The sequence below is a fragment of the Sorex araneus genome, chromosome 5 (genome assembly GCF_027595985.1).
Source record: "Sorex araneus isolate mSorAra2 chromosome 5, mSorAra2.pri, whole genome shotgun sequence".
In the NCBI taxonomy this organism is placed as follows: Eukaryota; Metazoa; Chordata; class Mammalia; order Eulipotyphla; family Soricidae; genus Sorex; species Sorex araneus.
The window spans coordinates 2,496,344-2,519,191 of record NC_073306.1 but is presented as its reverse complement, the minus strand read 5'-3'; the positions used below and the strand labels follow the sequence as shown (position 1 = coordinate 2,519,191).

Below are 22,848 nucleotides of genomic sequence, written 5' to 3'. Positions count from 1 at the left end.
CTTAGTGATAGAAAACGGGTTTATACTATTAGACGCCAGTACCCCGCACGGGTGAGCACCGGCTGGGGTGTGGTTCCCACACGGTTCCCCCAGACACTTCACTGTCAAATCTCTTCCTTGCCAATCAACACTAGAAACTTTATTATTATTATTTTTTTTTTGGGTCACACCCGGTGATGCACAGGGGTTACTCCTGGCTTTGCACTCAGGAATCACCCCTGGCGGTGCTCAGGGGACCATATGGGATGCTGGGAATCCAACCCAGGTCGGCCGCGTGCAAGGCAAACGCCCTCCCCGCTGTGCTATCACTCCAGCACCTAGAAACTTTATTTTTATTTCTTCTTTTGGAGGGGGCCACACCCAGCAGTGCTCAGGGCTCCCTCCTGGCTCTGTGCTCAGGGATCACTCTTGGCGGGCTCGGGGGACCCTCAGGGGTGCCGGGAACCATCAATTCCTGAACCCTGAACTCCCGCATACACAATGGATGCCAGCCACTCACTGGCTTTCTTGGGCTTCCTTTAAAGAAGTGGCCTTTAAAAGCACTCAGCCACATGGGTCGCATGGCGGAGTGCTACAGCCACACCCCCAAGCCACACAGTCCACAGCGCCGAGAGCCGGAGACCCAAACCACGGCAGCCAAACCTCAAAGTATGCCTGCTGGCTGGGTCAGCAAAAGAGTGGACAGGGGCTTGTTCTCCAGAGGCCAGCCCGGGGTCCACCCCAGCCACCACTGATGGTCCCCCTAGCCCAGCCAGGGGTGACCCCTGAGTGCAGAGCCAGGAGTAAGCTCTGAGCACCACCGTGTATGCTCCCCACAAAAAACCCCCAAGACAACCCTCCCCCCCAAAAAAAGTGCCTGTCAGAAGATCGACTTGGATAGTTGAGGCTGGGTGTTGGGGGAGGACACCCGGGGACACAGATGGAGGGACGCTGACACCAGTGGTGTGACAGGTGCTGGCACGCTGCATTCTAAAGCCCAGCTATGTAAATCACAGTGCCTTGATCAAACAGAAAGTTCTTGGCCAGTCTGACTGTAAAGGTAACGGGAAATTGCTCTTAGAGGATGAATGTCCCAGTGCCTCTCGCCAAGTCCACTGAAAATTTACATTTTGCTTCGTTGGTGGGTGTCTGAGGGGAAGCTTAGTGAGCGGAAAGGGGAATCTGTCCATGTTAAGTCTTGATTAGATTGTAGTGGCTGCAATCAGGCATTCACAGGTAGCTCTAGAAACGGAGTGTGACATCCCTCCGTGCCCTCCCACCCACCATCCACCCACCCGTCCCTCCACCTACCCATCCATCCATCCACACACCTACCCATCCATCCACCCATCCACCCATCCACCCACCCATCCACCCATCCATCCATCTACCCATCCATCTACCCATGCACCATCCATCCATCTACCCATCCATCCCTCCATCCATCCATCCATCCATCCATCCATCTATCCATCCATCCACCCACCCACCCATCCCACCCATCCATTCACCCACCCCTCCCTTCACAGATCCATCCATCCATCCATCAAATCCATCCTTACATAGTTCACTTGTCTATCATTCATCCATTTCATTTGCCTATCTATCCATCCTCTCCCCATCCATCCATCCATCCATCCATCCCTTTATGAATGTTTCTCCATTCACACACCACCATCCATCCAGCTTTCCACCTACCCACCGTCATGCATCCATCTACTCATCTGTCCAAACATGCATCAGCCCACCCGTCCGCCCCTCTGTTCAGCCACCATCCATCCTTTTCATGAATGCCCATTCACCCAGCCCCCATCCGTACATCTCCCCCTCGCCCCCCCATCCATCAGCTCACCTGTCCATCCGTCCCACCCATCCTCTCACCACCCACCTGCACACCCACCTACCACCCGTGGGCCGAGAGCTGAGCAAGACACACAAGGCTGCAAGCGGCCAACAAGGGTGGGATGAGCTTCCTGGCCCTCAGGTGCCGGGACACACAGAGCCCCCCGCGGCCCACCAGCCCTCAGTGAGCCACGGGAACCCAGGACCCTCCCCTGAGCCTCAGGGCAAGCAGCTGGTTCCTGGCCACGGTGGCTTCCAGCGCTCTGCATCTGGTGGGGTTTGGGCCACCTCGGCAGTGCTCGGGGTGACTCCCGGCTCTGTGCTCAGGGCTCCCAGGGCGAGGCCACGTGCTCGGGAAGCGTGTTCACATCCTGCGCTCTCGCTGGCCTCAGTGCTGCCTCTTTAACAAGACTCCACATAGGACGTGGAGGTCGTGGACCCCACGGAGGCGGGGAGAGGGGTGCAGGCACCTGTCCAGTGGGGACTTGCTTTCAGTTAGACAAAATATTCTTTTGAAAGGAAATCACTGTGGATTACAAAGTTACAAATCTTTTGTGGATTACAAAGTTACAAATCTTTTGTGGATTACAAAGTTACAAAGATAGTTACAGCCAAGTTTTGGGCGTATATTGTTCCAATACCCACCCCTTCACCAGTGTCCCCAATCTCCCTCCTACCCCCAGGCCGCCTCACTTTCAGCTTTGGGGTGCTTTGGGGGGGAGGGGATGAGGAGGAGGAGGAGGAGGAGGAAGAGAAGGAGGAGGAGGAGGAGGAGGAGGAGGAGGAGGAGGAAGAGGAGGAGGAGCAGGAGGAGGAGAAGGAGGAGGAAGAGGAGGAGGAGGAGGAGGAGGAGGAGGAGGGATTGTGGCAGCCTGGCCGAGCACTGCCAGGAGCTCTGGGCAGCCTGTGCGGGAGTCTGGGGCCCCAGGAGGCGGGTGCTGGCGGGGGGGGGGGTCAGGCTTGACTCTCCTGCAGGACAAAGCGTCCCTGAGCACGGGCAGTGATGTGAGCGAGCTGTTCTGGAAAGATCCTCCCTCCCAGGGCGAGGGGTGCAGAGTTCACCCCCGACCGGGCTCCAGGGGACGCCGGGGACAGCCCGGGAAAGGCTCAGGGGCATGACTTCAGCGTATGCAGGGTGGAGAGGGGCGCGGGGGTGGGACCTGGGCACTAGACACTGGACTGACCACCTGGGCCGGGCCAGGACGTGGTACACGGGACGGGGCAGAGCCAGGGACAGGACTTGTGACGGCGCTCACGGGTGAAGGGGAGCTGGACGCCGGGGAGGGACGCGGCCCTTCGGCCCCAACTCCCGCCCTTCTGCGTCCTTCTGTGTCTTCCTCCCAGTCCTCAGGAACCCACCGGCGCAGGGAAACCCGTTTTCGCGGGAACAAGGCCGTGACCCCCAGGGGGAGGCCCAGGGTCACCAGCACGGCCGTGTGCAGGGGCCGAGGAACCCCAGTTTTCTCACCGCGGAAAATCCAGGGGTTCCTCTGTGACGAGGGGCCACAGCCCAGGCCCCCCCACGGCGGTGACACACGGTGGGGAGAGGGGCCCCGAGGAGACCCCGCGGTCCCCTCCTGTCTCTGCGCATTGGGCAGCCACAGGCCCGGTGCTCGCCCAGTGACGCTCAGGGCGAGCAGTGTCCACTGCACCAGGAGCGGCCAGCACCCTTGGCCGCGCGGACGGGCCGGCCCCCTCCCGCGCACTGCGTCCCACAAGCCTGGGCCCCCTGTCCTCGCCTCTCCCAGACGCTCTCCGCCCCCCCCCCCCCCCCCCGGTCTCGGGGCGAGGGAGTGGGCGGCACCTGTGTGTCCGGGCGATCGGTCACCCCCTTCCATCCAGCCGCCCATCTCCAGCCCCTCGGGAAGGCCCAGTGGCCCGGAGGAGGCGTGTCCTGGCCCGAGGAGGGGCGAGCGGGGCTGGACTGAGCCCAGCCCTTGGCCACTCGGGCCACGTCCACAACAGCCCCTCGCTCCAAACCCCTCCCCCCTGCGTGACTCCGGTTGGGGGGGGCTTCCGGACAGCAGAACAATTTAATTCCTATTACAGTATAAAAATTAATAACATCCAAATGTCACGATCATCCCACACTAATTAAGCGTCTAATGAATAATTAGCTGTGGACGCGTCCGACAGCTTTGGTCATTAATCTGAGCAAGTGTCTCAAGTTCCAGCCCCTGGGGGGCGGGGCGGGGTGGTCCGGCCTCCAGGCCAAGAGGGCAGAGCTGGGGGCGGGCGCAGGGGGGCGGGTGCGGGGGGCTCCCTCCCGCCTGGGGGGCTCGCCCGGGGGGAGTGGCCCTGAGCGGGGTCCCTGTGGGCAGCGGGGCCCCCGGCGGGCAGGTCTGCGTCCCCCGCACCCCGCGGCTGCGTCCATCAGCCCGGCCTGGGCAGCGTCTGTGGAGCTGCGTCGGCCTCACTGGTGACCAGGCCTGAACCGGGTCCGTCAGGGCGCCCGAGGGCCGGGCTGGGGGGGGCCCAGCCCCTGCTGGCCCCGTGGGGCCGTGTCCCGGGGTCTGTGGGAGACGTGGCGGCAGGGACGGGTCGGGGCGTGCGATGTGCGCCCCTGGGCTCAGGCTCGGCGTTTCTGGCAGTGCTCCCCGGAGGGGCTCGGGTCGGGGGACCCCCAGAGGCCCAGAGCTTCTGACACTGGGGCCGAGGGCGACCCTGAACAGGGTCACGGACGGGAAGATCATGAACAAGCGTCAACATGAGCTACTCGACGCCGACTCGGAGCACTGCCGGGAGGCCGGGGACCGAGGCGGGGCTGGGGGTCAACTGGGGGGGGGCACGGCCTGAGATCAGGGCCCGGAGGGACAGGGAGGCCGCAGGATGGACACAGGCCGACGGGGGCCGCGGCCGGCTGAGAAGCTCAGCCTGGGGCCCGCGGGGACACTGAGTCCATCCCGGGCCTCTCCTGCCAAGGGCAGCCCGGCAAGGCCAGGGCAGTTTGAGACGCAGGTGCCTGCCCCTGGCTACCCCCAAGACAGCCCAGGGCAGCGGCAGCCCCGCGCTCACAGAGGAACCCGGGGTGGGGCCGGGCACAGAGACGCCGCACAGCCCGGCAGAGCCACACAGCGATGGGGCCGGCTCATCTCCCGGCATCAGCCCCGGCTCGGCCCCCGGGACGCTCCTACCCCTCTGTGCCCACTGGCCTTCGCTTCTCCTCCCCCGGGACCTGACCTGCTGGGGTCTGCGCCCCAAACTCCTCCCTGGCTGGCCTGAGCCCTGAGCAGGGGCGGGCCCGGGTCTGCTGAGGCCGCGGGGCCGTTCCTGACGCAGAGCTGCTGGCCCCACGGTGGGCAATCGGTCCTTTTGCTCTGGGGCCACGCCTGGCAGTGCGCAGGCTTACTCCTGGCTCTGTGCTCAGGGCCCAGGGGTGCCAGAGACTGAGCCCGGCTGGCTGCGAGCAAGGCCAGCACCTTGCCCGAGGCAGGGTCACCCAGGCCCCCAGCAGTCATGCTCGGTGAGTGGACAATCGAGGGGAGTAACTGAGGGCCAGCGACGAGCGTGTGGGTGGGGGAGCAGAGGGTTAGCCGGGTGAGTGAGGCGTGAGTGGGTGGGCGTAGGCGTGGCGAATGAATGAGGATGAGTGGGTGAGTGAACAAGTGAATGAATGAATGAGTGCGTGGGTGAGGAAGTGAATGAATGAATGAGTGGATGGAGGAGTGAAGAAGTGAGTGAGTGAGTGAAGGAGTGAAGAATGAGGGCACGAGTGAGTGAGTGAGTGAAGGGGTGGGTGGGTGAGTGCTTCCTCCGGGTCTGGCCTTCCTGGTCTCAGCCGAGGCCCTGCTGAGGGGGGCAGGGCAGCGCCTTGGCGTTCCTGCCCCCCAGACTCCCTCTCTCCGGGGGCCACCTGGAGCCTGCACTTCCCCGGCACTCAGTGACCAGTTAGCATACTCTGGGCCCAGGACGTGTCCACTGCATGTGTAGTGTATAAATCCATGTGAAGTCTGTGTGCATTCCAAGTGCAAGTTCCGTGTATACTCCATGTACATGCCTCAGATGTACTCCATGTGCATGCCCTGTGTGTACTCCATGTCGACTCCATGTCCATGCTCCATGTGTACTCCATATGCATGTCCTATGTTTACTCAATTTGTATTCCATGTGCATGCTACATGTGTACTCTGTGTGCATGCCCTGTGTGTATGCTACATGTGTACTGTGTGCATGCCCTGTGTGTATGCTACATGTGTACTCTGTGTGCATGCCCTGTGTGTATGCTACATGTGTACTCTGTGTGCATGCCCCGTGTGTACACGTGTATTCCATGTGTATGCCCCATGTGTACTCCATGTGCACACTCTATGTGTACTCCATGCACAAGCCCTGTGTATATTCCATGTGAATGCTCCATGTATACTCCATGTACGCGCTCTGTGAGTACTCTGTGTATATTCTGTGTGCATGCCCTGTGTATACTCTGTGTGAACTCCATGTGCATGCCTCATGTGTACTCCATGAGCAGGCCCTGTGTGCATGCCCCATATGTACTCTGTGCATATCCCATGTGTACTCTGTGTGCTTACTCAGTGTATATACCATGTGTACTCTATGTGCATGCTCCATATGCAGTTTGTGTGTATTCTGTGTGCATACTCAGTGTATACCACATGTGTGTTCTGTGTGCAGGCCCCATGTGAAGTCCATGTGTACTCTGTGTGCAAGCCCTGTGTGTACTCCATGCGCAAGATCTGTGATACTCCATGTGCAAGTCCTGTATATACTTCATGTGCATGGCTGTGCATATTCCATGTGAATGCCCTGTGTGTACTACATGTGTATACTCTGTGTACATGCCCTGCATATACTCCATGTGTACACATTCCATGTGTACCGTTGCTGCATGCATGCCCTCTGTGTTCTCGGTGTACATGCCCCATATGCAGTCCACATGTATCCCATGTGTACTTCGTGTGCACTGACTGTCCGTGTGCAATCTATCCATGCAGTCTAGTGTACAATCTTCGTGTACAGCATGACATCCTTGGGTGTGGAGTTGGTGGTGTGGGCCCGTAAGAGACAGATGCCAGTGGGGGCGACTGGGTCAGAGAGCTTCTCTTGGTGGCCCAACCAACCTGCCCCTGCTCGCGGTGACTCCTTCTGGGTCAGCTGTGAGGAGGCTAGGACAAACGCAGAGGTAGAGGGAGGTAGAGCCCCTCCCTGGCGGCTGGGGGCACCCTGCCGTCAGAGCCCCTCACTGCGCGTGGACCCGCATAGCCCTGCCGCGTCCTCGCGAGGCGGCGCCAGCCCGGGGCCTTGGTGTGCTTTTATGGGCGAGTTATAAACCTCTGAGAAATGGGGTTTATAATAGAAACTCTGACAGCACCTACAGTATATCAGCACTCCCGGTGCCCCGGAACACAGCCCTAATTTATAAACCACTCACGGGTGCCGGGCCATTTGGAAACTTATAGACAATAATCCAGAAATAGAGTCAAGCGGGAGGGAAAAATGGCACAAGTGTCTGCGGATGATAAAGCCCGCGAGGCGGACGGGGCAGAAATCAAGCCCTGTGCCCGGCTGGGTCCTGAGTCCGGGCGCGCGTCCCGGCTGCAGTTTCGGCGGGCGGCCTGGAGAGGGCGCAGGGGGACAGAGCAGAGCGCGGGCCGCCTCTTAGGTAACGAGCCCTCCAGCACCGCTGCCGGGAGGCTGGGGGCCGGACTGTGCCCAGGCCGGGGACAGCCTGGGGCTGCTGAGGGCAGCGGGGAGCCGGACGCCCCAGGCAGGGCCCCGGGGCTGGTCCCTGGCTCTTCTGGGGATGGACGTTCTCTCTCCCAGCTGCTGCCTGCTGGAGTGGTGGGAGCCGGCCTGCAGGGGACGGGGAGGTGGCGGCCTCTTTCTTGGGCCGAGACCTGGGCCCTCGGTTCTGCCTCTGGCTTGTCCCAGCCTCATCCCTCCCCCACGCCCTTCCCTCTCCCCTCTCCCCTCCTCCTCCCTCTCTCCTCCTCCTCCTCCCCTCCTCCTCCTTCCCTCCCTCCCTCCCTCCTCATCTCTCCTCTCCCTCTCCTCCCCCCTCCCACATGCTCATCCATTCTGCTCGGTGGGCATCTCGGGGGCATCCCTCTGCCCAGCGGGTGGAGCACAGCAGGAGCCCTGACAGCACCGACGGTGTATCAGCATATACCCCCCCGGAGCCGCTCCCTGCCCACCTGTGCCCGCCCTGCCCTCATCTGCGGGCTTCCCAGGTCAAGGTCACCAGGAGTCACTGCCACATGCCCATGCTCCAGACCCCCGTGGCCCCAGCGCCCAGCTGCCCGAGGACCCCTCTCCTGTGGGGCAGCGCCCTCTGCCCAGACTGGGTGACCCGGTGACAGGGCCAGCTCCGGGGTCTGCGGGGGACCCTGCCTGGCTCCAGAGCTCACGTGCCCTCAAGAGGGACCCCAGGGCTCTGCACCCACTTTCTCATCAGGAAAGAGCCTGACATGAGAGGCTCACTCTGCCCCTGGCAGCCCCTGAGAGCTGCACCCCCAAAGCAGAGAGGGGGCCGGAGCCCTGAGTGGGCGCTGGGAGGACGTGTCCATGCCCGAGAGTGCATAAGCAATTATGTGTAAACGTGAGTGTACATGTGTATGAGTTTGCATGAACATAGGCAACATGACACGTGTGTGAGAATGTGCATTGTGTGTGAGTGTAAATGTGCATGTGGGTGACGTGCATGTGGTTGTAGAAACATAAGTGTAGGGGCACGTGTGTAAATGTGAGTGTGTAACTGCTTGTGGGATGAGTACACATGAGTGTGTAAATATGTGTGAGCATGTAAATGTGAGTGTACACATGGGGCGAGTGTGTGCATGTGCACATGGGCGAGGTGTAACTGCGCGTGTGGTTGTAGGAACACGGGTGAACATGTGGGTGAGCATGTAAGGTGCGTGTGTACATGTGCGTGTGGGTGGTTGTATGAATGTGACTCTGCATGTAGGCGAGTGTATGAATGTGTGCACACGTGGGTTTAAAAACGTGTGTCTAAATGTGTGTGTGTGTGTAAATGTGTTTGAGCCTGTGCGCCTGAGTGTGGTGTGTGTGTAAATGTGCATGTGGGTGCGTGCAGGCAATCATGTAAGTGCGTGTGCAAATGCGTGTGGGCGTGAGTGTGCGTCCTGGCCTCCAGGCTAGGGCCTGGGGCAGGGCCCTCTCCGAGACTCACCCTCGGGCACTGGAAGAGACTCCTTATTTCTGGAAGGTTCCAGCCATTCCCGCTCATGCTCCTGCCCCAGCTGGAGGGACAGGGAAGTGATGGGGGGCTTGGTTTCCTCCCTGGGACCCCGGCCCCTCCTGCCACGCCTCCCCGGGGCACTGAGCTGACCCGACCCAGGGGCTGCCCCGCAGAGCCCGAGCAGGAGCACCTGGCGGGGCCCCTCCCGCGGCGCCCACCCAGCCGCCCAGCCCCCGGCACGCGCTCTGGAAGCTGCAGATTCTGGGTCACCCTGAGGCTGTGGCCCCTCCCGTCCCCGAGTTCCCAGACAGGGGCCCTGCTGGGGGGGGGGCGGGGGGCGCCGCCTCCTGTCCCCGCGGGGACCCGCTCGCCGGCGCTGGCCGGGCTGGGCCCAGCCGGGGACCCAGCACGCACTTGGAATTCGGGGCGAGACGGTGCTGTGCCGCGAGCCCATCAAATTTTTATTGCTGCGTTTCCTCTGGAGAGCCGAGTGCTAAATCCGGGCTGTATTAATGGGATCAGCATCCCCCGCGCGCGGTGCAGGGGCGGGAGGCTCGTCCTTGGCGGGCGGCCGGGAATCCCACCGGCCCGCGGGCCCGGCTCCCATCGACCCTGGACGTCCTGGCGACCCTGAGGCCCCGCGGCACCGCGCCCGTCCAGGGTGGGACTGCAGCAGCCCTTCTTGCTCCCCAGGGCTCTGCCGCGGCTGGGGGGGGGGGGTGGCGGGAGATGCTCCGGGAGGGGCCGCGTGGGCCTGAAGCAGCTGTTCGGGCCAAGGGGGTAGGGGGTGGGGTCGGGGGTGTCCACCCTCGGGCCCTGGCCAGGGGCCGGGAGGGCGGGAAGGACACAGAGGCCGGGAACAGGCTTCACTGGAATCGCAGGCGGGTTCGGGCACTTGCAGTGCAAGAGTGCGCGGGGGCGATAACACAGCGGGTAGGGCGTTTGCCTTGCACGCGGCCAACCCGGGTTCGAATCCCAGCATCCCATATGGTCCCCTGAGCACCGCCAGGGGTGATTCCTGAGTGCATGAGCCAGGAGTGACCCCTGTGCATCGCCAGGTGTGACCCAAAAAGCAAAAAAAAAAAAAAAAAAAAAAAAGAGTGCGCGGGGCGGGTCTGGGGCCTGTGAAAGTGCCCTGAGCTGGATGGCCGGGACACGAGGCCGCCTCAGAGCACTGTGGGTCAGAGCACTGGCCCCTCCTGTGCGGCGAGATGAGCTGTGCCAGGAATGGCCGCTATTCCTGAGCACTGTTTGGGAGTCCCCTCCACAAATACCAGAAATGGTGAGGTAGGAACTAATGATCTGAAATCCATAATTCCCTCTCTCTCCCCCTCCTTCTCTCCCTCTCCCTCTCTCTCTCCCTCCCGCTCTTTCTCCCCCTCTTCCTCCTCTCTCCCCCTCTTTTTCTCTCCCCTCCCTCCCTCTGAAGGGGTTTAGGTAGTTGGGCCACACCCGGCGATGCTCAGGGCTCGCTCCTGGCAGTGCTCAGGGCTCACTCCTGGCTCTGTGCTCAGGGATGACTCCTGGCTCTGTGCTCAGGGCTCAGTCCTCGCTGGCTTGGAGGACCAGTGGGGTGCTGGGATCAAACCTGGGCCGGCCACATGTAAGGCAGCGCCTTCACCCGCCTAATCTCCCAGCCTGGAACCCACACACTCCCCCTGGCTGGGTGACCCTGCGCCTCTCCCTGCCTTCAGCCCAGCTGGACACGGGCACAGAGGGAAGCCAGGGAGCCCCCACTGTCCCCACAGGAAGCGGAAATGCAGCCGTGAGGGGGCCCGGAAGGGGGTGGTGGGGCTGGCCAGGGAGGGGCCCCTGTAACGACCCCGCCCCGTCTCAGTGGCCGTCTCTGCAGCTGCCCGCCCTGTACAGACGCCTCCCCACGGAGACTGGCCACAGGGCGGTGCTGGACAGTGCTCGGGAGCACTGACTCAGCTCTCTGGACACTCCTGCCCCTCCCCCCAGGACCGGTCACAGCCCCGAGGGCCAGCAGAGTGGACGCCCCGCCGGGCCCGGGTGCAGGAGCGCCTGCCCGGGCAGCGCAGCGGCATGTCTGACGCGGGGTCTGCGGCGGTCCAGGAGCGGGGAGGGGCGCCAGGACGCGCGGGGCAGGGCAGGCGGTGCCCAGCGGCTCGCGGGCGACCCTCAAGGAGTCCCCAGGGGCGGGCGCTGCGTTTCCCGGGAGCCGTGGGGCCCTGGCCAGCGCCCATCCTCAGGCGTCGGAGGGACAGACGTGGGTCCTGCCCAGGCGACGCCCCCCGCCTGTCCTCTACTGCCCTTCGGGGCGACGCCCACGGGCACTGGCCGCCTGCCCCCACGCCGGGGCGCACCGGAAGGGCCCGGCCGGCCCTGCCCCTTCCAGGACAGACCCCCTGGCCGGGTCACGCCTGGCACACGGTGGGCGGCACTGTGCCAGGTGCAGCCCTGAGACCCCCAAAGCCCAGCGGGAGCACCGCCCCCTGGGGACCCCCACAGTGTGCCTGAAAAACCCCGCGTAAGGCACAGAGAGACCCGGGCCCGTTCCCGGCAGCCCCAGATAAAGCCGACGTGTCCACGTGGCCCGGGCAGTCCCACCGGCCGGCACACACCTCAGCGGGCACTCGGGTGGGGGCGGGGTCCTCTGCAGCTCCCCCCCCCCCGACTCCGCACGGCCCCACCCTGCCCTCTATGCCTAGGGCGCAGGGGGCGAGGGCCCTGGGACACGGGGTCTCGGAGCAGGGGGGCTGAGCAGGCAAGCGGGTCCCAGGCCGTGTGAGCTCGCAGGGGGCTCGGAGGTCACAGGGACCCGGGCGCTTGCCTCCCTGGGCCCCCATCTCCTCCCCCAACCCCAAGTAACAGCAGCACCGAAGGAACCAGCTCAGGGCCCGGGGGCGGTGCCTGGGGGGGTCAGGCCCAGCGTGGACAGCCGGAAGGATCCCAGCTCAGTGAGGGTGGGCGGGAGATGAGGATGTGGGGGGTGCACGGGAGGGTGGGGCCAGGGCCTGGGGAGGGGCCAGGGCATGGGGGTGGGGCCAGGGCCTGGGGAGGGGCCAGGGCCTGGGGAGTGGCCAGGGCATGGGGGTGGGGCCAGGGCCTAGGGAAGGGCCAGGGCCTGGGGGTGGGGCCAGGGCCTGGGGAGGGGCCAGGGCCTGGGGAGGGGCCAGGGAACGGGGAGGGGCCAGGGCATGCGGGTGGGGCCAGGGCATGGGGCGGGGCCAGGGCCTGGGGGAGGGGCCAGGACATGGGGCGGGGCCAGGGCCTGGAGGTGGGGTGCGAGCAGCCCCTCCCACCTCCGCAGGGGCGGGGAAACACCCCCAGGAGCTGTGTGACCCCGCCTTGGGAAGCAGGGAGTTCCAGGGGCCATCAGAGGCCGGGGGTCTCTCCAGGCACGTCCCTCCCAGGACGCAGGACGCCCGCGGTGTGGCCAGGGCCCCGCAGGCTGGCCGCGACTGTGGCCGTGAGGGTCTCAGCCCTCTGAGCCCCCAGAGACCCCCAATCCCAGGGCTCTCCCCCCACCCCGCTGGGTCCCCCTCCGCCCGCGGAACCCTAGCTGCTCCCCCCGGCACGCGGGAGCTGGGACTCCTGCCCCCTCCCAGGTGCCGTGCGGGTGAGGCTGGCTTCCCTCCCCAGGAAAGGATAAATATTTCTGATCTACAGCAAATGTGTTTCCCTTTAGCTTACATCTTGGCAGCCAAGTACACTAATCTCCCAGGAAAATCCAGGGCCTGAATAGCAAGCAGATTTCTTTTTTTTTTTTCCCTGAGCAAATAGAAGTTCGGAGTTGCTTTTTTAATGCTACTGCTGCTGCTTCTTCTTTTTTTTTCCTTTTTAAAATTTTAAACAGCAGATCTGGAGAAAAATCACAGTCCATTAAATCTGCATCTCTTGAAAGGAAAACCCAGAAGGCCGGCCCCGTCCCCTGCGTGGAGGGGGCTGAGCACTTTGGAAGTGCGTTTCAAGCACAGACCCCGCCAACGACCCGGACCTCCACGCGGGGGGCGGGGGCCCAGCACCCAGGAAAGAGTGAGGGGTTCAGAGGTGCAGGGGCGGGCACGGGTGGGGGGGCAAGCCCTGACACCCCCTGGCTGTTCCCACACTGCACCGCCCCTCCCAGGGCATGCGACCCCCAAATTGGAGAGACGCCCCCCAGACGCCTCCTTCCTCAGTCTGACCCGAGCCCGGCTCACTCCATCTTGGGGTACGGCCCCCGTCAGCCTCCCCTGCCCTCTCCCCAGCGCGAACCGAACCCACAAGCTCGGATTCCCGGAACGGGTGGGGTGAGGGGGCAGATGGCGGAGGAGGATGGAAGCCTTCTGTGGGGCTCACTGCATGCCAATGTATTCCGGCGAGAATCACAAGGCCGGAGAAGGTTCTAGAGCGAGGAGACGCGTGTGTATGGCCCGTCTGAGGAGGAGCTGGCCGCGTCTCGTCTCCCCTGAGGGCCGATCTCGCGCCCGGAGCTGCCCTGGGCAGACGCCCTCCCCGTGCTCACGCGTTATCTTTTCATTTGCTTTTTATTTTTGAGCCACACCCCGGAATGCTGAGGGGTGACTCCTGGCTCTGTGCTCAGAATCACTCCTGGTGGTGCCAGGAGCCATAGGGGGGGCCGGGGATTGAGCCCGGTAGTGCCCTCCCCGCTGTCCCGTCGCTCCGGCCCCTCATGCCTTGTGCTGTGAGGGCACGTGCTGTCAGCCCGCAGTGGAACTTTCTGGAGCCTTCTGGAACCTTCCTGCCCCCAGCCTGCATGGCGCTGGTCCGTCTGCTCTCCTGAGAAGGGGCGTCGCTGTCCCCCCTCGGCTCACGTGCAGACACAGGTCCGGTCCCCAGGCCCAGGACTCGCGGAGCACTTGGGGTGACCCACTGTGCATCTGGGAGCAGCCGGCAGCCCAGCGGGACCCTGTCCAGCCCCTCCGACCCAGCCCCCGCCCCCATCTGGGGCTGCAGCAGGACGGGGAGACACAACATCACAAGGTCCCCGGTGGCTGCATATCTGGGGCGCCTGGGGAAGGCCCCTGCTTCCGGGGTGGGGTGGAGACTGCCCACCCCCGGGACCCCCACCCCCCCGCCCCGGGGAAACGGGGCAGCAATTTGAAACATTGTTACCCTCTCGGAGCAAACCGTGAGAGACACCCAGGGCCACCAAAGGGCTTTGGCTCAGAAACCACCTCAAACGCCATTTCCTTTGATGGCGACCTGGGTGCCGGGTCAACGTGGGCCCCTTCCCCAGGCCAGGGGCCAGGTCCTCTCCCGCCTGGTCAGCCTGAGCCCCCGACACCGGGATGCCCACCCCGTCGCCTGCCACACCCCGCCAGCACTGCTGGGGGGTCCCTGGAAAATGCTGGGAGCCGAGTCTCGTCTACTGCTCGGCTCCCGAAAGCCGTCAGTCAGTGTGGGCCCCGCAAGGCGCCTTCTGGAAGCTTCTGTGCACAGGGAAAGGCCATGGGGCCAACTGCCTTGCCAAGAGGTTCTGCTGGGCCGCGGGTGCTCAGAGGGCGGGGCCGGGCGCCTCCCGTGTGACCCAAACTGAGAAGGTTCCTGTGAGCCTGGAGGTGAGGGGGGGTGGGGGCTACGCGACAGGGGGCCCCCCTGGGCCGGCCTCTAGGGACAGGCTTTGGGTGTGGGGAGCTGGTTCTCACACGGCAGAAAGACCCCGGGGGAACCTCCAGGCCCGGGACCCCACGGTGGCTGCTGCAGGTGCGGGGGCTTGGGGACAGGCCCAGAGCCGCACCCAGGGGAGCCCACGGGGCGGAGACCCCGGGAGGCGCCTGGATGCAGGCCGGGCCCTCCCTCGGGGCGCCTGTGTGCGCCCGTGCATGTATCTGCGTGCACACATCTGTGTGCATCCACGGGCATCTGTGTGTTGGTGTGTGCATGCGTGTTAGTGTGTGTATCTGGGTGTGTGACTATATCTGCGTGTATCCAGGTATGTATGTGTCTCTGTACGCCTACACATGTATGTAACTATCTGTGTGTGACTCTATGAACATCTCCATGAATCTGTGTGCACCCATGCTGTTGTAACTGCATCTGTGTACCTATCTATGTACATGTATCTGCGTGTATACATGTTATCTGTGTGTAACTGTATCTGTGCACCTACGTACCATGTGTTGGCGTGTATCCGTGCATGAATATTGGTGTAACTGTGGCCGCGCACCTATGTACTGTGGATGGAACCTGTGCATGTCGGCCTGAGTCTGCGTGCCCGTCTGCGTGTCCGGGTGTGTGATTCTGCCCGCATCCGTGTGCCTGTGTGCCTGTGTGTGTGTGTGTGTGTGTGTGTGTGTGTGTGTGTGTGTGTGTGTGTGAGGGGCCGGGAGCAAGGGGCTGGTTCAGGGGGCAGAGCTGCTGTTCCTGGATCTGCCCCGGCAAGGATCCTGTGGTCCGAGGGGCTCTGGGCCGTCGGCTAGTGCTCCCCGGGAGTGGGTGGCCGGTGACGCGTTCCCCGACGGTAGCCAGCCCCCCCACAGGGACGGCCAGCCCCCCCCGCCCCCCCGCCCCCGCAGCTCAGCCTGGCGGGGAAGGGCGACAGCCACCGACCCGCCTGGGCCCTGGGGAGACGCCGCCCGCTCTCGGGAGTTGGGGTGCGAGCCCAGCCCCCGCGCCCAGGGCCCCCAGGAGCTCCCACCCTCCCTGCACCAGTTTCTGCCCCCCAGGCGGCTCAGGCTCTGCAGCCAACAGTGCCCAGGATGGGACCCCGACTCAGCACAGCCCCCCCACGCCTGCACACCTGCCCTCCCCCTGGGAACCCCAGCCGCCGGGGCATGGTGACACTGAGCAGAGGTGGGTGCCGGGCCCTGCCCCCTCGCAAGTGCCCCTTCCTGCTGGACTCTCCTGCTGGCACTCACTCAGTGGGGGGGGGGCTGCCTGGCACACCGCTGTCCTGTCCACTGCAGAGGGCCCTGACGGTCAGGAGCAGCTCCGAGCAAGCCTAGGGGCACCCCTGCCAAACAGCAGAGGTTTGCTAGAACTTTCTAGGGTGGGGCTAAAGGACCCCACGGGCCGTACCTGCCACCATGCACTGCTACCCTGGGGGAGTCTGGCCACGCGTGGACAGGGCTGCCAGAGGGCTCTTCTAGAAGGAGGGGAAGAAGCAGGGCAGGGGCAGAGGGTGGAGGGAGGGCGGCCCGTGTGCGCGCGTGTGCAGCTGGCGCCTTCTCCTGCGTTCACTGTACCCCCCTCAACACTCACGGAGTGCGCTCTGCTGTCCACACCGTGTGTATCTGTGTCCCTGTCCATGCCTCGTCTGCTCATGTGCACATGCATGTACCTGTGTGCACACATGTGACCTGGGTAGGTCTGTTCACACATCCACCCCTGATCATCTGCGTTTGCCTGCGGGCATCTGTGTCTCCCTGCTTATCTGCACAGGTCCGTGTCCCGCTGCAGCCACATGTATATGCTAGTGGACACGTGTCCACCTGCTTGTGTGCGTGCACCTGTGTCCACCGTGGGCCTTGTTTTACCCCCAAGGCCATCTGCCATTTGTTCAGGATGTTTCATGCGTCTTCCATGCGAGCCCGGAGTCCCGAGAGCGGCTGGGAGGCCCAGCGGGGGAAGGTTCTGGAATAGCCCGCCCGCTTCCGGAGGCCTGGCAGGCAGCAGGCCGGTACCCCAGCCTTCCCGGAGGCCTCCTGGGCCTCGTGTGCGTCTCCCCAGTCACAGCGGAATCTCACTCCTGGCCCTGGAAGCTCTGAGAGGAAAAGTCAAAAGTGTTTCCTCCAGGCAAACTTTTGTCTTTGGCAGGAAAAGCCTCTTTTCCTTCGCTCCAGAGATCAGGCTGCTGAGGGCTGAATCCAGGCGGATTACAGGCCGGGCAGGAGACAAAGGCTGCGGGGCCACCCAGAAGGGGGATTAGGCCGCCTGCCTGCCCAGCTCCAAAGGGTCCGGGCAGAGATGGGCGGACCCCAGGCACAGACCCTCGGCAGCCGGATCAGGGCCCCACGCATCCCGGATAATGAGGCTAATTAATAACCCCCCCCCCAGGAGCACCAGCCTGGGCAGCCTCAGCCCGGCTTCCCGCTGCCGCGCCAGGAGCGGGCCGGCAACTCCACAACCCCCCCCCCCGCAGGGGCGCCTCCCCCAGCTCCTACCGAGCAGCACAGAGGAAGGCCCGCTCGGACCCGGCCCCAGAGAGACCTGGAGACAGACCAGCTCTGCGCCGGCTGCTCACCCACTCGGGACGGGCCCTGAAGCAGATTCCCTCACTCGGCCCTGTGGCTGGCAGCCCACGGCAGGCGGGAGGAGACGCGCCAGCTGCTCGGGTATGCAGGACCCCCCTCCTCTCCTCCCTCCCCTCCTCTCCTCCCTCCCCTCTCCCCCCCTCTCCCCATCCCTCCTCTCCCCACACTCCCAGCAGGACCCAGCCTGCTCCAGCCCTCACCCAGCGCCACAACCAGCAGACTCTGGGCGGTTTTCTAAAAACTCGTCTTTCGGGCCAAGCCAGAGTGCCAGGAGAGGTCGGGGCGGGGCTGAGCTGCCCCCTTCGTGCCAATCACATCTGCCTAACGCCCTCAAGCACTTCCCAAGGGCCCCCTGCCCGCCCCCACGCAGTGAGCGTAAGGACCAGCCTGCGGGCATCAGAGTGCTCCCGAGGGCCTGGGGCTGGGAAGCCCTGCCACAGGGTGACCGTGGTGAGTGACGGTGAGAAGGTCATGGTGGTGGTGATGGTAGTGAGGATAATAGTGATGATGGTGATGGTGGTGATAGTGATGATGGTGGTGGTGGTGATGGCGGTGATGGTTATAATGGTGATGGTGATGATGGTGGGGATGCTCATGGTGGTGATGGTGATGATAGTGATGATGGTTGTGATGGTGATGGTGGTGGTGATGGTGGTGATGGTGATGATGTGATGGTGATGGTGGTGCTGATGGTGATGATGGTGGTGGTGATGGTGATGGTGGTGATGATGTGATGGTGATGGTGGGGATGGTGGGGATGCTCATGGTGGTGATGGTGATGGTGATGGCAATGACAGCACTGATGACCGTGAACTGTGCTGGTGGTAGTGATGATGATGATGAAGACGCGACATGGTGACAATGAGGTGACTGCAATCACTATTGACCCAGAGAAGCTCCCAGCAGCCTTGCCCCGTGTCCAGGTATCTGCTCTCTCCGCTCTCCTCTCCTGGATGCGAGACCAGAGGTGTCCAGGCCTGCCCCACTCCTCTCCAGCCACCCTGCTGGCCCTGGGCCTGTCCTGTTCTGAGGGCTGCTTCCCAGCTGGCCCCGATGTCTGCACAGCCTCTGAGGCCTGGTCACCAGCCACATGCATGTCGGAGAGGGACGGGAGAACATTCTGTCCCGTCCTTCCAGCCTTGAGCATACCTCCTCCTCCAAGAAGCCTCCTCTGACCACCTACACCACGCGCCCTTCTCTGGAGTCACTGCACTCCAGAGTTGCCCAACCCTGCTGCCCAACCCTGCTGCCCAACCCTGGCGTCTGGTGCCAGACCGTCAGGTCAGGGTCCGAGGTGGTTCTGATGCCACGGGGTCAGCACTGCTCCTCATAGGCCCAACACCCAGTGCTGCCTCCCCCACACTCCTGAGACCCTTGTGGGCCCTCCACCAGGCGTGCTCAGACAGGCAGGAAGAAGCCCCCAACGGCCGCAGGCCACACCCCTGCTCCCTTCCAGCTTGGGAAACACTCCCTCGGCGTCTTGGGCACGAGGGCGCGGGGGCAACACTCAGTAGAAAAACACTCGCTCGAAGCCAAGTTTCCGAACAGCCACGGAGCATCAGCCGGGAGGGGGCTGAGACGGGGCGGCCCCTGCTGGCCTCTGTGGGGTGCGGGGTGCGGGGCCCAGACCCGGGGGCTGAGTCCTGGCCCCAGCGAGCCCAGGCACGGCCGCAGCACAGCCCACGGAGCCCCGAGGTGCCAAGTGTGACCGGGGACGTGAAGTCAGTGGAAGTGGCTTCTCAAAGGGGCGGCCCTGCGGGTCACGGAGGCCTGGAGCACCTGGGCCGTGGCCTTCAGCCCCCGAGAGCCCCACTGGCTCCCTGTCTGCCCCTCGAGGGTCCGGGCCTCTCACGTGAGGCGAGTGTTGCCCAACCCTGCTGCCCGCTGGGCACGCGGACCCCCCATCCGCATTGCCCTGTCCTCACCTGCCTGCTGCTCGGCGGGGGTGGCTGGGGCACGGAGGGGAGGGCCTGGGGCTGAGGGGCGGGGAGGGCCCGTCCCCTCCCTGTCTCCCACACTCGGGACCCCAGCCCTTCTGTCCCCGCCGCCCAGGGACGGGGAGGTGGGGCTGGGGCCAGGCTGTGCTCTGGGCAGCTGGGGGGCCCCCGCACACACCGGCCCCTCCCCTGTGGTCACAGCCACCCTGGCCCGTCACGGTCCCCCCCTGCTCTGCCTCTTCCCAACCAGCCTGTCTGTGGGACCAGCTTCAGAACCAAGGGCCCAGACGGCTCCAGTTCCACGGACAGATGGACGGAGCATCAGACAGACAGACCGACCCATGGCTGTGCCCACACAGCGCTGACCACTTTGCTTTGGACCTCCTGGACCTCTGACCGCCCAGTGCTCACACATGACCTCCCCTCTTGGTCACCTGCTCGCAGACCCAGAGGAGGTAGTAGAGGGACCCTCCGCTCCCAGAGCACTGGGAGGACAAAGACGCCACATTTGCCCGGAAAAGCCGCCTCCAGGGTGGGGAGACCCTGGCGCTCCCACGGCTAAGCCAGACGCACCCACGGGAATCACTTCCCGGGCCCGCGGATGGTGTCTGGCTGCAGGAGAGGAAACGGAGGGAAGTTAAAGGCCCCAAGATCATGCTCGTGGGGGCGGGGGGGAGGCAGGGTGCCGGGTGGGGCAGCGGGGGCAGAGACGGGGCAGGAGAGAGGCCAAGGGTGCAGAGGGGCCCCCAGCCAGGAGGCGTCTCACTGCAGGCTGCCCAGGGGAGGGACACGGGACACGGCTCAGGGTCCAGCCCAAGGGTGCCTGTCCCTGACAGGCGTGTGGCTGGTGGCAGGAGTCACCCTGCGCCCAGCAGAGACACCCAGCACCTCCCCTTCCTCCAGGGCGCAGGAGGGGACCAGTCCCTGGCACTAGGGGACCCACAACCCGGCAAGGAGCCTTAGCATATCAGCTTCCCTCAGGACCAGTTTCCGGTGGCGTCTGCTAACAGCCCACTGACCCAGCACAACTATTTCTGGAAGCTGACGGAGAACCCGGGAGGGCCCGGTGGGGGCGGGGCTCGGCAGGGATGGACAAGAGGCTCCGGGTCTCCCACCCCTCACTCCAGGCCACTCTGACCTAAGGGCAGCCCTGAGCCTCCTGGCATGGCACAGGCGACCCCCTTCTTTCTGCCCGTGAGTGATGCTGCGGGGGTCTCCCTCTCCCAGGCCGTCTCAGGCTCACCCCAGGGTTGGGAGCCCCCGACCATAAGGCAGAGGCAGGGACCGGGCAGGGGGCGGAGGTCCAGTCCAGCGTGTTCCGAGAGCTGCTGCAATCCGTGAATGAGCTTCACAAAGGACCCTGGCCCAGCCCCCTGGCGGAAGCCCCTGTCCTGTCTTTCCTAGGAAGTCAACACGCTTTGCTCCCCGCAGCAGTGTGCCACCCCCCTGCCCTCCAACAACCAGCACCAGCACTGCGCGTGCGTGTCAGCACCACGGACAGAGGCCACCGCGGCAGCACTGCAGACATCACCAGCAGATCACCGAGCGGCAGGCATCCCCAACAGATCACCGAGCCATGGACAGAGGCCGTTGTGTCGGCGCTGCAGACATCACCAATAGATCGCCGAGCCTCGGACAGAGGCCACCAGGGCCAGCAGCGCGGCAGGAATCACCAACAGACCAGCGAGCGGCAGACATCACCAAAAGATCACCGAGCGGCAGGCATCACCAACAGATCACCAAGCCACGAACAGAGGCCGCTGTGTCGGTGCTGCAGACATCACCAACAGACCACCGAGCGGCAGGCATCCCCAACAGATCGCCCAGCCACGGACAGAGGCCACCAGGGCCAGCAGCGTGGCAGGCATCCCCAACAGATCATCAAGCGGCAGACATCACCAACAGATCACCGAGCCCACTGCAGAACCGCTTCCCCACCCACGCCCACGCCCACGCCGCACCCATCCGAGAGACCCAAGGGCGCGTCAGCGGCCCAGCCGCACTGTCCTCACCAGAAGAGACGGAGGCACGCAGGGGGCCAGCAAGGACCAGCTCCCCGGCGCCCGCCGCCTCCTGCCCGCGCACACGGGTGCCCGCGCTGCCCTCCGCAGGCCCTTCCCAGCACCGCAGAGCAGAAGGATCGAGGCCCAGCCACCTACCTGAAGGAGCCAGTAGCACCTCCGGTGGAAGGTGGGGATGATGGAGGAATGGACATAGCAGCCGTACAAGCACTAGAGAGAGAGAGAGGAGAAACGAGAGTTCAGTTGGAAAGAGGGAAGGAAGGAGGAAGACAGGCACGGGGGGGCGGGCAGAGGTGCGGACAGTGTTCAGAAGCGCAGGGAAAGGACAGGCAGACCAGCGGGCGCTGACCCTCCGGCCGGGTCACACGTGTGTGCGCGTCTGGTGACCCTCACGTTTCTGCCTAGAACCGAGGGCGGGTCAGGGCGGGCCTGGAGCACCCACTGTACTACCCCACCCAGTGTAGCAGGGCTGGAGGCAGGACCACCCTCCCAGGCCCCCAGAGACCCCCCATGCATGGCCCGTGTGTGCTGCCTAAACCGCCAGTTTAGAGAATCCGTAGCTCTTGAGCAGGAGCCTGCCCCTTCTGCAGGCGGCCTGGATTGGAAAGTCGCCCCCCACCCCCACAGCCCCCCACCCCCGCCAAGCTGGAGGCGAAGGCGGTGGAGGGGAGGTGCCACCCTGATGGCTGGGCACCGCGGGGTCTGGCTGAATGACGATGCAATCGGGGTCCTCTTGGGCTTAAACCCAACGTCTGGGGTGGGGGTGGGGGTTCCTGTCCCTCAGCACCCACCGGCAGCTGCCCAAGGCCTATACTGGGACTCAGGACGCACAGACCAGAAGACACCACGCAGGGGCCTGCGGGGGCGGGGGAGGGGCTCCCTGCATCTCGCACCCACCCACCCACCTCCCCACCCCTTTCCCAGTACCAAGCCAGCGGTCCTGCTGCAATTCAAGCTTCCACCGAGGTGCTCGGCCCCCGCCCCCGCCACCCCCAGCCCCAGCGGACTGGTTGGGCTGAAACTCCCTCTGTGGGTCCCGCCTGACTCATCGACAGAGTTGAAAGAGAAATCGCGCTGGACTCCGGGACTGACTGCAAGATCAGACCTGCAGCGGGTAGAACTTTCACAGATCGCGATCAGCTGGGACTTGAGCCCCGTACACACCAAACAAACAAAGCGGAAATTAATTTAAACGGTTCCCTTGCAATTCCTGCCCGCGAAATGTATTTATTATTAAGAAGGCAATATTCTCTCCCGGCTCTGCTCCCGTCTGCGGTGTTCACTCTTATTTGCCGTAACGTGCTCCGTGCTGCCCCTGGGGGCTGCGTGCTGACCCTCGGGGTCAGCGCTACGGCGCTGGGTGCGGGCGGCGGCCTCCGGCTAGGGCCAGGGCGCTTCGGCTGTGCTGTGGGGGCGGGGCTGCGGGCGGGGCTGTGACGGGGACCGTGCACACGGCGGCCTCTCCCCCCTCCTGACCCTTGAGGGTCTCGCCTCCGCCCTGTCCCCAGTGACCCCTCCCCACTGCCCCCGCTTTTCTGTACATCTCCAAGGGCCTGGGCGCCTCTTCTCTGCCCCCCTCACCCTGCAGATTTGGCTCCCCCAGCGCTGGCCCTGGTCACTGCCCTGTCCACTCTGCGCAGGTTTGAGGAAGAAGCAAACAGCAGCCCCGCAACCCCCGGAGCCCCCGGCGCGATGCTCAGGCTGCTGCCCTGCTACTGGCCAGACCCATCCCGGCCCGAGGGACGCTGTGACGG

General features: G+C 64.2%; 1 protein-coding gene across 2 annotated transcripts in view; it reads right to left on the bottom strand.

Annotated features, from left to right (window-relative positions):
* Positions 1-22,848, bottom strand: part of CAMTA1 (calmodulin binding transcription activator 1) — a 497,436-nt gene that overhangs the window by 121,001 nt on the left and 353,587 nt on the right. For both annotated transcript variants that reach the window (XM_055137552.1, XM_055137555.1), the window contains exon 6: positions 21,233-21,304. In XM_055137552.1, coding sequence (XP_054993527.1) covers positions 21,233-21,304 — 72 coding nt within the window. The remainder of the gene's footprint in view (positions 1-21,232; positions 21,305-22,848) is intronic.